Raw genomic sequence first — 13,577 nt, 5'->3', positions numbered from 1 at the left:
CTATAGTGTGAAGTTAACCTGACTCTAACACAAGTTTTGTAGGTGTTTATAATGCCAAAAAAAAAAAAAACCCAAAAAAACCTGTAGATCTGTAGACCTGAAGTACCCCTGAAGCTTCCAGTCTAATAAATAAAACAGGTCCATCATCATGTCTGTGTGTCTAAAAAAAGAGAGAACAGGAAGTATCATTTGACTAAGCAGGCCAGGTCACATGCCACAATGTGACAGGTTCGAGTCTGATTCATCCAGTGATGCACATTCACTGCAGCTCAATCTTTCCACTAGTATAATTTTTTTTACTGAAAATAAATAATAGCACTTAGAAGGTTTTGTATGAGCATAGAAGCTGAATTTGAACACATGGAAATATGTATACAAAACAACAACATTATTTAATAATAACAATATTTGTGTCACAGCATTCAGTTGTACACGATATAAGAGTAGAATAAAGTAGATATAAGATGATGAAATACTTTTGGATAGAAGAACAAAGAAATGTCTAATGCAGTGTGTGTCCCTGTGGGTGGAATGAGGAACATTAACAGATGATTAAAATCTGAGACTGAATTAGGCCAAAACAAAGGAAATCAATACAAACTGAGAATTCTTTCTTGTAGATTATTATGTAGTGAAAAAAAGAAAAGAAGAAGGAAAAGGACTGCTGGTACTGGTGGATGATTATAAAATATAATACGATCAAACATTCATCACGTTGTTGAGGCTTACAGTGGTGGTTTGTCCTGTCTGTGCTCCTGTTACCTTCCACTGTCTGTACATATTTTAATACTTCAGAGAGTTTGAAAAGTCATGTCTATGTGTAGTAAATCTGTACAGTGTGTGAGTGACATGGATGAACGAAGCCTGACACCCTGCAGGTTTAAATGTGTGTCTGTGCGTGTGTGTCTGTGTGCCCTTTGATTAAATGATGATGTGGATGTACAGTATTTTAACCAACCAACCAAACAGAACAGTAGACACCATCTCAAAGACAGTATCAAGTTTAATAACATGTCATTAATGTGCTGTTGAACTGAGGCCAACCTTTTGGAAGTTGTGCTTAATGTCAGGTTGATTAAATACACACGCATAGGCTACTATACACACAGACATGAGCTGCTGGTCCAATGGAGGTGTTTATCTCTCAAGATGATTGATCTGTGTGCATTTGTTTGTAATGCATGGTGTGAGTATGCTAATATGTAGCCTAAAACTTATGTCTTAAATGACAAGACAATGATACCTGCTTTACATACAAATCACAATCACATGAGAACCAGTACTATGCAAAAGGGATACAACTTATCAATATGATTTGGAATATGATTTGTTGTGCTGTTTCCATCTTGTAAAACACCAGAAACATCAACTCTTGTCTACTTTAAAGTTGAGAAATATATCGAACTTTGAAATGTGTCTGATTTACATAAAAAGCAACGACAATGAAAAAAAATACATAGGATTAATAACACATATGTTGTAAATATGTATGTACTACCATTTATGTACTGTACAAACTGATAGTCAGATGTTACAAAAAAAATTCAACTTACTGTAGCCTATATGTTCAAACAAGTTATTTGTCCATAAAGATGTTTCGTAGTTACTCTACTATTACCTGTCCATCTGGTCTCAAATAAAAACTGGATGAATAAGTATTAGTCAGTTGTATACAGTGGGATGAACCACAGATTCACACAAAACACAAGACACACACCAGAGTAGTATAGATCTTTCTAGGGATTGGTCTATTCTCTGGAATGTTGTTCATCAGGCCCATAGAAACACACACATACACACACTCACTGTACACATCATGTAGCTACAGGGAACAGGCAACACCCCACCATTAAACACACATTTAAGTCACTGCTGTAGATCAGCTCAGATCAGGCATCACAATATCTGATCTTCCTACATAATGGGATTGTTTTCATTCTCCTTGCTTTAGACGCATGGGTCAAACATTCGGAAACTTTCAGCATCCATCCATCCATCCATCCATCCATCCATCCATCCATCCATCCATCCATCCATCCAGATCCATCCATCCATCCATCCATCCATCCAGATCCATCCATCCATCCATCCATCCAGATCCATCCATCCATCCATCCATCCAGATCCATCCATCCATCCATCCATCCATCCATCCATCCATCCATCCATCCATCCATCCATCCAGATCCATCCATCCATCCATCCATCGCAGGGTGGCCAGTCTCAGCTAAGATAGGCTGAGGACATGGTGTATACCCTGACAGACACTATAGTCAATCACAGTCTGGTTCTTATTACGAAAAAAAAAAAAACTTTATGTTTTTTAATGTTTATTTGTGCAACATCAGCAGGGTTAGCAAGCGTGGCCTTTTAAAAATCCTCCTGCATTTTATTGTCATATTGCTCGCACTTCATATTTCAGTGTTTGTTTTGTTATTGTTGTCTATTTGTCTTATTTATTATGACGTGTGCTGTTGCCTTTCTTGGCAAGGTCAGCCTTGGGAAAGAGGTCATTGATCTCAATGGGTCTTTTATCTGGATAAATAAAAAAATAAAAATTGTGCCTCAGGTTGGGACATCACCATTGATTCAAATCCCTACACAGTTTTTTCCAGCTGCCTTCAACATACAGTACCTGTAAGGTGTGGTTAGGCACGGCAATCAACCCCAGTGACCAGCAGTAGAAAAATGTGGTTGAACTGGCCGTCTCGCCACTGAGAGAATGCAGACGCAGACCTTCACTAACATGTTCAGAGTGGAAATTTGATGCCAACATAACAAAAGGGAACACAGGCAGGATATTGTTAATAAAATAAAATGTGCCATGTTCAAAAGGACAAAGAGACAGAAAAGCATCATCAGGCTGAATCTCTCAGTCTCAACACCATCAGCACCAACTCCAAGCTACCAGACTATCAAACAACCAAATTAGTAGATTTGTAATGTATCATTTTTACTGTGTCTATTTGCAGCACCGGTCTTAAAGGAATAGTTTTAGGACATTAAGGAACTGCACTTTTTTCTGGTAAAGAGTTGACCTAGATTTTAGAGATTAATGGTAGTGTTACCTGTCACGTCTGTGCAATTATAGCTAAGTATGACGGAAGAAGATGAGAAGATGAGAAACCAAAGGAAACCATTACATCTGATATGTTTGGCGTGAAAACATGACAAGAGACCATTACGCAGCGCAGAAACTGGTGAAGCAAAAAAAAAGAACTGTCTTCCTTTTCTTTCTTTTATTGGGACAGACACAACCAACAAGATGTAGGCCTAAGTGATTATAACTGAATTTTGTGTTGATCAGCAGATTCACTTTAACATGAAGCTAGTAAGCTAGCTAGCTGCATTTGTCCTATGTAGGATTTTTACCTTAACTATTTTTACGGTAGGCCTAATTGTGATGACTTGTTACTTGTTACAGGGAGAATGGAGGCTTTCTGCCTTCCACCTATAGCGTTTCTTGGCTGAAAACCAACTTTGCAAGATCGGTGCTGCTGCCGCGGTGTCACAGCTCTCGTCTCTGTGGCACCGCAACACTAATGCTCCCTGTAACCCGTAATCTCTTGTTTATGACAGATAAGATTACACAAATATACAGCCTACACGTCATGACGCGTCTACGATAAAGAACATTATCCATCGCTCTATTGCTTGCTTTCTCATCAACTTCATTGAAAACAAATGCACGTGACCAGGAGGAGGGTTAGCAAAGCAGCGGAAGAGCGACCGGACTTGCATAGTTCCCTTTAAATTAATACGAATTTGCATTAATGAACAACATGAATTTCTGCACTGCAAGCACTTAAATGTCCCAATTTACACAGCTAGCAGCAATCTTCACAGTTATCATTTAAAGTTACATTAAAATTTTACCACAGTGTAGCCTAGCAATTCATAAGAAGAAGGGAGAATTGGCGTGGCCTCATTAGTAGATAGGTCATTGTCATGGTTTTTCTTATTATGTCTTGTTTATTTATGTTATGATTCAACAATCAGTAATTAGTTTCAAAGGCTAATGTAGGCCTATCCAAATTTTACCCATTGTACAAATAGGTGAGTTTCTTTCATTGGGTCATTGGGAGTATGTCCTGACTTCTTTGGCAGCTCATTTGTGCAGGTATGATAAACATTCATTGTAGCTGCACTGAATTCTTGTCATGTTTTGTTGATTTTGTCCATATCCTCCCAGCAGCACTATCCCAGAAAAAAATTATGCTTCAAGTTAGACACACACTCCCTTGATTATTTTCAACACAATACAGATATTAAAAAAAGAAAAAGAAAAGGAGGAGAACAGCAACAACATAACACCTAAACCACAGAGTGAGTCACTGCTACTGAATTTTCACGTCTTTCTAAGAGAGAGGCGTTGGGGGTGTGTCTGTCCAGGGAGAGGCTTGTAGAGCTACAGGTGTGACAGCTGAATATCTCTGCTACAATCTGTCTGGACTCTCCATCAGCAGCATCAACCACATATCTCAACACACAGCGCAACACCTGCTCCAGGTAAGATATGAACATGTGTATGTAAAGAGGATTTGATTTAATCACCACAGGAGTTGAGACTTATATGGGTTTGTAAGAAATTATGTAAAAGTGCAGGTGTAACATAATCTGGTTGGTTATAAGAGGGTGGAGATGATTTGAACTTGTAACAGAAAAACTGAAAATGAAAAGGGACCAAGGAAGGTATAAAAGGGGAGAAAAGTAGAAATAAAGGAAAACAGTCATCGTGTAGTAGCCTACATTTCCTCATTGTGACATAATTTCTTTTTCCTGCTCGATGGTGATGACAGACACATCAGGTTTTAGGCTCCAGTTCAGGCTGGAGGAAACCTTCAGTTTGGTGTTTTTAAAAACTCATATTTCCCATAGTTCATAGTAGTTTGTGAAATTTCTGTTTTTGTTTTCTATACATTTATATATGGGTTTGTGAATTATGTACACTATGTATACAGCCATGGGTGTTGCCCTGGGTGCACGCTGCTGTGATAATAGTTCTGCTCTTATTATGAGTTTGAGTTCATCTGGGTTTGGGGGGTTAATGTTATTCTGCTGAACTTCTCCCAACCTTCAGGCTATGTAAGGACTGAGCTGTATTTCAGACCGTTTCTGAGAGTGTGTTTGTCGCTTGGTCTGTTGCTTGAATTTTAAAAGCTTCTTTGTTCAAACCACAAATTAGTAATCTAATCTAAGGTTTCGCTGCACATGGGTGGGTGTTGTAATGCAATTTTAAATTTCACGTGTCCCTGGTTTTCATCTTGGTGGCAGCCATAGAGTAAGTAATGTCAGCGCTAAGAGTAGATGTAATAATAATTGCACCTATCTTGGCCGTAGCAGTGCTTCAGTATTGTGTCAATGGAGGAAACAGCAAGGTTCAACTTTAGAAAGAAAGTTGTAGTTGTATGAGTGTGTCCTATCTCACTGTGTCAGTATGTCACAACAGGTCAAGTACTGCTTATCAGAGGACAACATTTTTTCTTTTCATTTTGTCCTTTTTTATTTATGTATTTGCCTTTAAATGTCTATGTAACACTTATAAAAAAAAAACTATATGAGAGCAGCACAAGTAAAAAAGACAACGCTGTAACTTTTATATTGATTTAATAACCTGAGGTAACCCTTATTTACATTACATGATGTTGCAGTTGAAATGTATTCACATTATAAAGCAAATGTGCTGTAAATGTTCTGGGGAAGCCCTTTTCTTACTGTTGGATGTGAGTCAGTGTGATGAATGAGTGTGGTTGGCAGATGTGTCAGGAGATGTTAAGTGTTTAATTGTATAATTTCTGCTTTATTTGCCAATAAATGCTATACCTTCACTTTCATGTAGTACTTTAAGAGTCAGTACAGATTTGCATACAGCAGGGCGACGCACATGGCTCAGCCGTGTCTTTTGGTGTTGATGGAAAATTAGCCTAGTCGGCATCAGAAATAGCAGGTCTCACCAAACTTACTTAACATAGCAACAGTTGAATCACAGCTGAAGCATTTCAATTGGACACCAACCAAATGTCTCTCTGGTGAGTGTCCAGATTGTTTCAATGAGACTCACCCATGTCTTCTCCCACGAAGCCACACCCAGGCACCTGCCACTGAGTGCTGTCTGAACTGAGGTCATGTCCCTCAGTCCTCTTACATAGAACACATTGTTCTAGCATCAAACTTTCCCCCAGTGGCTTTTATAAGTATTTCTGATATGTGGTTGATGACTTATTCGGGAAGCTGCCCCAAGTCACTGAAGAAATATCAGCAGAGAGGTCTTTTTCATGGCGATTGAAACAATAGATAGTTTCTTTTAAAAATATTTTTGGCTTTATGTGATAGCATAGCTGAGAGAGACAGGTAGAGAGACGGGGAATGACATGCAGTAAAGGGCTGCCTAATGCGGGATTCAAACCGGGGCCGCGTGCAGTGAGGACTATAGCCTTTGCATATGGGTGACTCACCTGCTCAATCCACTGCGCCACACGGTTCCCCAAAATATTCTGTTTCAAATAATCTGTTCTCAAGATCAGATTGAAATAAACAATTTCAAACGATCCAGATTATGTAACAACAGAATCAACGGTTTTTCTTGACACACCTGAACCCAATACACCAGTGTTACCCACAGCAGCAGCTTCAGAGCCAGTTGCTCTCCTATACCCTGTTAGTCCACTTTTATGTAACTGTTTGTGAGCGCTACCAGGAATCAACCTCAAAACAAATTAAAATGTTGAAGCAGTGTCATTTTAAGATAGGAACTTTCTCTTGAGTGAAAGGTGTCAGTCACACCATATGATGTCATGGTTTTTTATCCAACGTGGCAGATTACACAGGTCTGTTGAGTGAGGCAGCAGTTTAGCCTGAGTGAGTTCGTCATCAGTGGGTTTGGTCAACACACCCTCAGTTTCTGAGAAACCGTGAAAGCATGCAGCTCGGCAGCATTCCTGCACCAACATATAGGTGTACAGACCTTGTGTGTGTAGTGTTGGAGTGACAGAGGCAGAGAGATAATGATGAGGTAGTCTGTCATCTCCTGCATTCCAAACTGTGATGATAACTGACCAATTATGCTCACACCTCTGTGCTTGTAATTAAAGGTGGGGGGACATATGTGCATCTGTCTGTGTGTAAAAGGTGCTTTTCAGTGTGTTTGAGGAGGTGGGACAAACTGAGCTGAGATGCATTTTCAGACAGGATGTTACATGACGGTCAAGCTGGTTTGTGTTCTGTGTCGTATTTTATATTCTGAGAAATACAGAAAGAATGAATGATTACTCATGCCAAGGTGTGTTTTTGTTTCTGTATGAACAGAGAGAGATAAAAGAAAGAGACAAAAATAGAGAGAGGGAACAGTGGAGCGGCAGAGTCACATGTCTCTTTTAGCCGAGGTTTTTCCAGTATGGGATCAGCCATTTAACTGCTCCAGTGACTTTTGTTTTTCAGTCGGCCTGAAAACCAGGCGAGAGCAGCTAAACAAAACCTGTTCTGTCAGAAGCGCAGCCTGTTACAGTGTAAAGTCACTGATCTGTTGGTATCGGAGCAGTTTATACACGATGACAGGCGTCAGGATATGAGACCATCAAAACACATGAGTGAAACATTTGAAATGAAACACTTTACAATAAGGGTCCCTTAATTAACATTAGTTAGTACATTATTAAGCATTAATATATAAACTAATGTATTAATTAATGCTGAGTAATGCATACATAATGATAACTAATTACATTATTCAACTTTTATTATTACTTAATAATTTATTAACTAACTTTGAGTAGTAAACATCAGTTAACTGCTTACTAATAGGCTACATTAATTAATGTGTTTCCTAATAATAATCATTGTTAATGTATCTGTAAACAGTTAATTAATGCTTAATAATGTACTAACTAGTGTTAATTAAGGGACCCTTATTGTAAAGTGTCACTGTATTCCCTATTGTACTTTTGACTTGTATTGATTCATACTGTAGCTAGTTAGACAGTGTTTGGTTGTGTGTAGCTCAGTCTGGTGTCTCTAATTGTGTTTAAATGAGGCCTCGTCCCACTTGAAGAGAAGAGCAATGACAGCAATCAGTGACAGGAAAAACCTTCAGTCTTTCACACATCCTGTTTGATCTTTTATTTTATTTTTTTTATTTGTTGTCCAAGGAAATAGCTTTTTGGGGAGAGGTTGGTTTGTTACTTTAGGTTTCAATGCAAGATTTCCATGAAATTAAACGTTTTGCTAAATTTTCTGATCATTATTAAAGCAGAAGTAAGTGATATATTTGTGTTAATATAAGTCTTAAATAGTTATATCTTCCGACAGCAATCACTTACATAGAGTGTTTGGACCGAAACACGGGTCTGTCAGTCCCTCTGCTCTGCTCTGAGCCGAGGAGAAAACATTTATCGTATCCTACAGTTTTTATCCAATGAGGAGAGAGAACGGCATGCAGGGCTGTGTGTGCAGCCAAGGGACGCCGTGAATGTGGTGACGTAGGGACGAGGACTGTTATGGTGCGTTCAAGGAAACTCGTAACTCGTGTTTTTCCGACCTGTGAAGTTGTACCAGTTCGATCTGGTACGAGTTCACGGGTCGGAAGTTACGAGTGGCCGTTATAGTGACTTTCACAGGTAAAACAGGTCGGAAAAACACGAGTGGGTTGCCTGGAACGCTACAAAGTCGTAAGTTGTGACTTGAAGCTGTAATTTACGGTTTCAAAAGCCTACCTGGAACGCAGCATTAGCCAAAACGACCGGATCGCTTACTTCTGCTTTAACAGAGTCAGGAGATGCACAAAGAAAATATTTATTGTTTTTTAAGTTACTTGCCATTTCTCATGTCCTAATATTAGAGCTCTATTTAGATAAGTTATACCTAACATTGCCCTCTATAATATGTATTTTTACATATCTTTTACAGTCGGCTGGTAATATAATCAGTTTTACAAGAAATGTTGGAGTTAATTTATCCGAGGTGTCGTGTGTGTTGTGATGGGTGAGGATTGGAAAGCTGAAGTTTAGAGAGGAATTTCCTGGTGATAATCTTAATACTGTAAATAAAACAAATAAATCTGTAAGAACGATTGGGGGCAAAAGACAGAGAGAGAGAGAGAGAGAGAGAGAGAGAGAGAGAGAGAGAGAGAGAGAGAGAGAGAGAGAGGTTTGGTGAGTGACCACACCTGAAACATGCCAGCCATCACACTCCAGACAGAGTCACACCCACAGAGTTCCCTCAGGGTGTGGATGACGAAAAGAATCCACACAACGCAATTAACTGTATACCCCAGGCTGACCAGCGCCTCAGACTGAAATACCTCTGGGCTAAAAGTTTGTAAAGAAGGCTTGACAGACGTCTCCATCAGAGGAGATGGAGGTCCTTCAGCCATCAGAGAGTGTCTCCATCTAGTGTCAATAAGTAGACGAACATCAGACGTGTCAGAGGGAGAGAGGAGATGGGAAACTTCTTAGATCCTCAGCAGGTCCCATATAGGACAGTAATGTATTTTAATGACTAACACCAATCATAATAATCATTTTCTGTCTCTTCTGCTGTCTCTTAGGCACAATGAATTCAGATGGAAGACAAGAGGTCCCGCCCTACACCGTGCAGGGTAAGTCCAAAACACACATAATATATTATCCAGTTGGACAACTTGTGCCAAAATGCAAATTAAATCACCTGCAGTTATCATTTAATCCATCGGCCTCCTGAGCTCTAACACTAAACCTTAATGGAGTACCTATAAGCAAAGTGCCATCAACAAACACAGGCACTGGAGCACTTAACACTTGTCTTTAGTATTTTTATTCATCTTGATGTCACTGTGGTGTTGTGTTCATCTGTCAGTGTAGATGCATAATGATGTTTTTACATATTTCTAGGATTTTATTATGTGAAACAGTAGTTGGGCTTTTTGTTGTGATGTTTTATCTCATGTGAAGCAGTGTACCTTACACAACAACTTATCTTAATCTTGCTGTGTGATTCCTCCCTTCATCTGTATGATGTTTAACCTCTCTTCCTCTGACCCAGTAGCAGCTCAGGGCGACGGAGTGAAGGTTTACCACGTGCACACTCCTTTCACTCCTCCTCCACAAGAGACCCCAGGTAAGTGATGATGGTGAAATTATATTTATATTTATATCCTGGCACAGTCATGTTCACATTGTTGTATTAAGTTTCCCCTCTCCCTTCCACCAGTGTACACGAGTGGAGGAGGAAACCTCAACGCCGGCCTCGGCACCGGAGATGGCCAAAGAAAGTTTGTGAGCTACGACACATCGCTGGGACGAAATCCAGGCATGACAACCTGCACCTCCTGCCAGCAGCAAGTCATGACCAACGTCAGCTACAAAGCAGGGACGTATGCCTGGTTGATGTGTCTACTCTTCATCTGCTGTGGGTGAGTGTGTGGTATATGGAGGACACACTGGCCAAGTACAAATAACCAACACATGCCCCCATTAATAAGAAAACACATAGTGAGGGAGCTATAGGCTACTGTATGTGTGCATATTCAGTACAGACCCAACACAAGGCCATCAGTGAATGGTGATATTGTAGGCTACTTTAGTATTTTTGGCTACTTTGAGTGTCTTTTCAAAGTCTGCAACATGGAATTATATGTGGAATAATATACAGCAATAGCGGGCAAAATCAACAGAGCTAAACAATAGTGGTGTGAATCATTATGACATAATGGAAAAAATCAGGGGTCAGCACTAGTAATTCAGTCTTTTATTGAGGCACAGCAGTGTCAAGACGGATGTGTTAAAAGAGCTGAAACGTGTCCGTTTTGTGAGTGCTGTTTGTGAGTGCTGACACGATTTCCGTTTTTTCCATTTTGTGATTTCTGGGTCGGCACCAGGTGTATTTTCAAACTGTGAGTTGAGCACACCAGTTTCTTTTGTTTTGTGAATCGTTATGACATGAATATGATGGTAAATTGTATAAAACAACCTCTGTAGGATAAATATGTAGTCATTCATCAAATAGAATCAGGATCAGCATCATAGAAAGGTAATCATAATAATAAAACATTGAAGTAATTTAATTCCATTTATCATTCATGAGATTTATTGTAAAGACAAAAGCAAACAAACGTGTTTTGGCTCTGCACCATTCCTTTGTTGGTTTGATTATGCAGGCATTTTTTCTGATTCATATTTAGTTCTATTACTTGGCATCCTGCAATAAGGTGAAAATACTGTGTTGTGCTTTAGCAACAAGCCTTTTCAAAATGTATGTAACTTTCCCCTCTTCACAAAAGTAATTTTTGTACAGTCCCTAAAAAGTGACTGAAGAAAAAAATGATGAAAATGCAAACGAAAGGATAAAAAACCAAGGCTAACTGAGGAAAACAGCACTCAACACTAACTGTGCATATGTGTGTGTGTGTTTGTATGTGTGTTGCAGACTAGTCCTGTGCTGCTGCCTGATTCCCTTTTTCCTGAAAAACTTCAAGGACGCATACCACACGTGCCCCCGCTGCAACAGAGTGCTGCACGTGGAGAAGAAGCAGTGCTGTAAATGATGAAATGGACCCAGAGAAATAAGAAGAAATAACACCCTGTTACTTTTATCTGTGTTTGGGTTATTTGGTAAAAAACAAGCGTTTGCACCACGATATGAACCCGACAGACAAAGGTCACTGTTTACATGTAGCTTATTTCTAGGGATGAGCCTTTATATTAGGATCAAACACGAATGATTTCCACATTACATGACATTTTTTAGATAATAGGTGTGACTGTGTTGTCAGAGTCACTTTTAAATCTCTGGTGAGAGTAAATAAAACACACCCTAGCACTTTTTTGCTAGCTGTTATATTTCTCCCACTGCATGCACACAAAATGAAGGTATTATCACTACTTTAGAATGATTAACCGCAACATAAAACAAGCAACACAAAACATTAGATCAGAGCAAAGAGTTGATATAAGCACATTTTCTCATTTGCTGTTGCGCAATAAATTTGTGTTGATATTGTTTTGTTACAACTTTTAAATCGGATATTAAACTGCCTGTGGTTCGTTTTTGTTATATTTATATGCTGTCAACCGTAATACAATCATTCTCATAATTCTTATACTGCAGGGATGAAGGGCAATCTTAGTGAGCATGGCGTTCAAAGAAAAGCTACTGTACACTAGCAGCTGCAAATGCAATTTTGACTTTTGCTTATATCAGGCATGTCCAAACTCTTCCTCAAACGGCCGTGTGGCTGCTGTTTTTTGTTCCAACCAACTAAGAGCACACAGTTTGACCATTCAACTCTCTGAGGACTGAGATCAGCTGATTAAATGAGTCAAGTCTGGTTTGCTGATGCCTGCAGCCACACCGGCCCTTCGTGAAATAGTTTGGACATGCCTGGCTTAGATCATTTGAATCTTTACCTCCAAACACAGATCCTTCCATGTGTTTCTGTTACAGATGCCAGGGCTATGCAAAATGAAAGAATTACAGTTCTCTGATATGATGTGTTCAGCATTTGATACCATATACTGTAGGTGATGGTGGAGCCACTGATTAAGACACTTTAAAATATGAATAAATCCTATATTATATAACATATTGTCATATTATTCATAGTTTGAATATTTGAAATTATAAATATTGATCATCTTATTGAGGAATATGTTTTTAGCTGCTTGTAACAACTTGATGAAAAAACATCTTTCAAAACAATGTGTTAAGAGAAAACAGACAAAATATCAAGGAGTTTTGAATCCTCTCTATCTCATTTCACATTGTCTCCTGGATGACACTAAGTGTGCTCAGACTTCTGTTATGTGCTATTATGAAATTAACTTTTATAATATTATTTCTCGAATAAAAAGTTCAGTGTGTAAATTAATGGCAATCTGCTGTGTTTTTGTTTTCTTGAATTCTTCTATAGAGGTCAACGTTGCAGTCGACTAGTTTACCTGTTGTAAACCTGCTTGCTTGAATGAGCTTTTACTCGACAACTGAGAATATTGTTTTATCAATGTGGTCTCATCAAGGTCAAGAACTGCTTCTAATTGGACTTCATGTATTGTTTGGTTTATTTCCAAAAGTCCAGAAATTCCAGTCTCAGATATTTCTGTCAATACTTTAACATCAACGTAGCCAACAATACCACTGATGAAAATATTACTGCTGTTTTGTTGCTGCTTGTTGGTGAACCACTTTGGTCATGAGGGAAACCACATACAGCATGCAGCATAGCATATCTGCAGGCTCTTATTATTCAGGACAATTCTTGAGCCACATTGTGTTTCTAGTGGTTCAATACATTCCTTGTTCCTCAGGTGTCAGGTGCTATTTCCACATGTGGGCAAATTCTAGTGCAAATCACCTGGCTTTGTGACAATACCCACAACATATGGGCCAATATCAGGCCAAGTCTTCAGCATGTTGGGCCAGACGTTTCACTTGGCTATCTTTAGCCGACAGGAGAAGAAAGATGTGCTCACCTCTGCTTTTGATCTTTTGTAGCTTCATCTGAACCTCCAGGGGAAAATGTGCCAGTGGAAATGTCTTGGTTGTGAAGTTTATGGAAACATTACCTGTGAGCAGACATGTTTTTAGTTTTTCTGCCAACTATCAGTCAC

At 39.1% G+C, this 13,577-nt stretch overlaps 1 protein-coding gene across 1 annotated transcript; it reads left to right on the top strand.

The window, feature by feature from the left end:
- Positions 1 to 9,546: 9,546 nt before the first annotated feature.
- litafd (LITAF domain containing) lies at positions 9,547 to 11,515 on the top strand (the record flags this gene model as incomplete). Its single annotated transcript, XM_083977708.1, has 4 exons — positions 9,547 to 9,592; positions 10,015 to 10,089; positions 10,183 to 10,384; positions 11,398 to 11,515. The coding sequence occupies 4 exons, from the start codon at positions 9,547 to 9,549 to the stop codon at positions 11,513 to 11,515; spliced, it is 441 nt and encodes a 146-aa protein (XP_083833834.1).
- Between the last annotated feature and the right edge of the window lie 2,062 nt (positions 11,516 to 13,577).

This window comes from Trachurus trachurus (assembly GCF_905171665.1).
Source record: "Trachurus trachurus genome assembly, chromosome: 8".
NCBI classification, from domain to species: Eukaryota; Metazoa; Chordata; class Actinopteri; order Carangiformes; family Carangidae; genus Trachurus; species Trachurus trachurus.
This window is presented reverse-complemented; position numbering and strand designations above follow the sequence as displayed.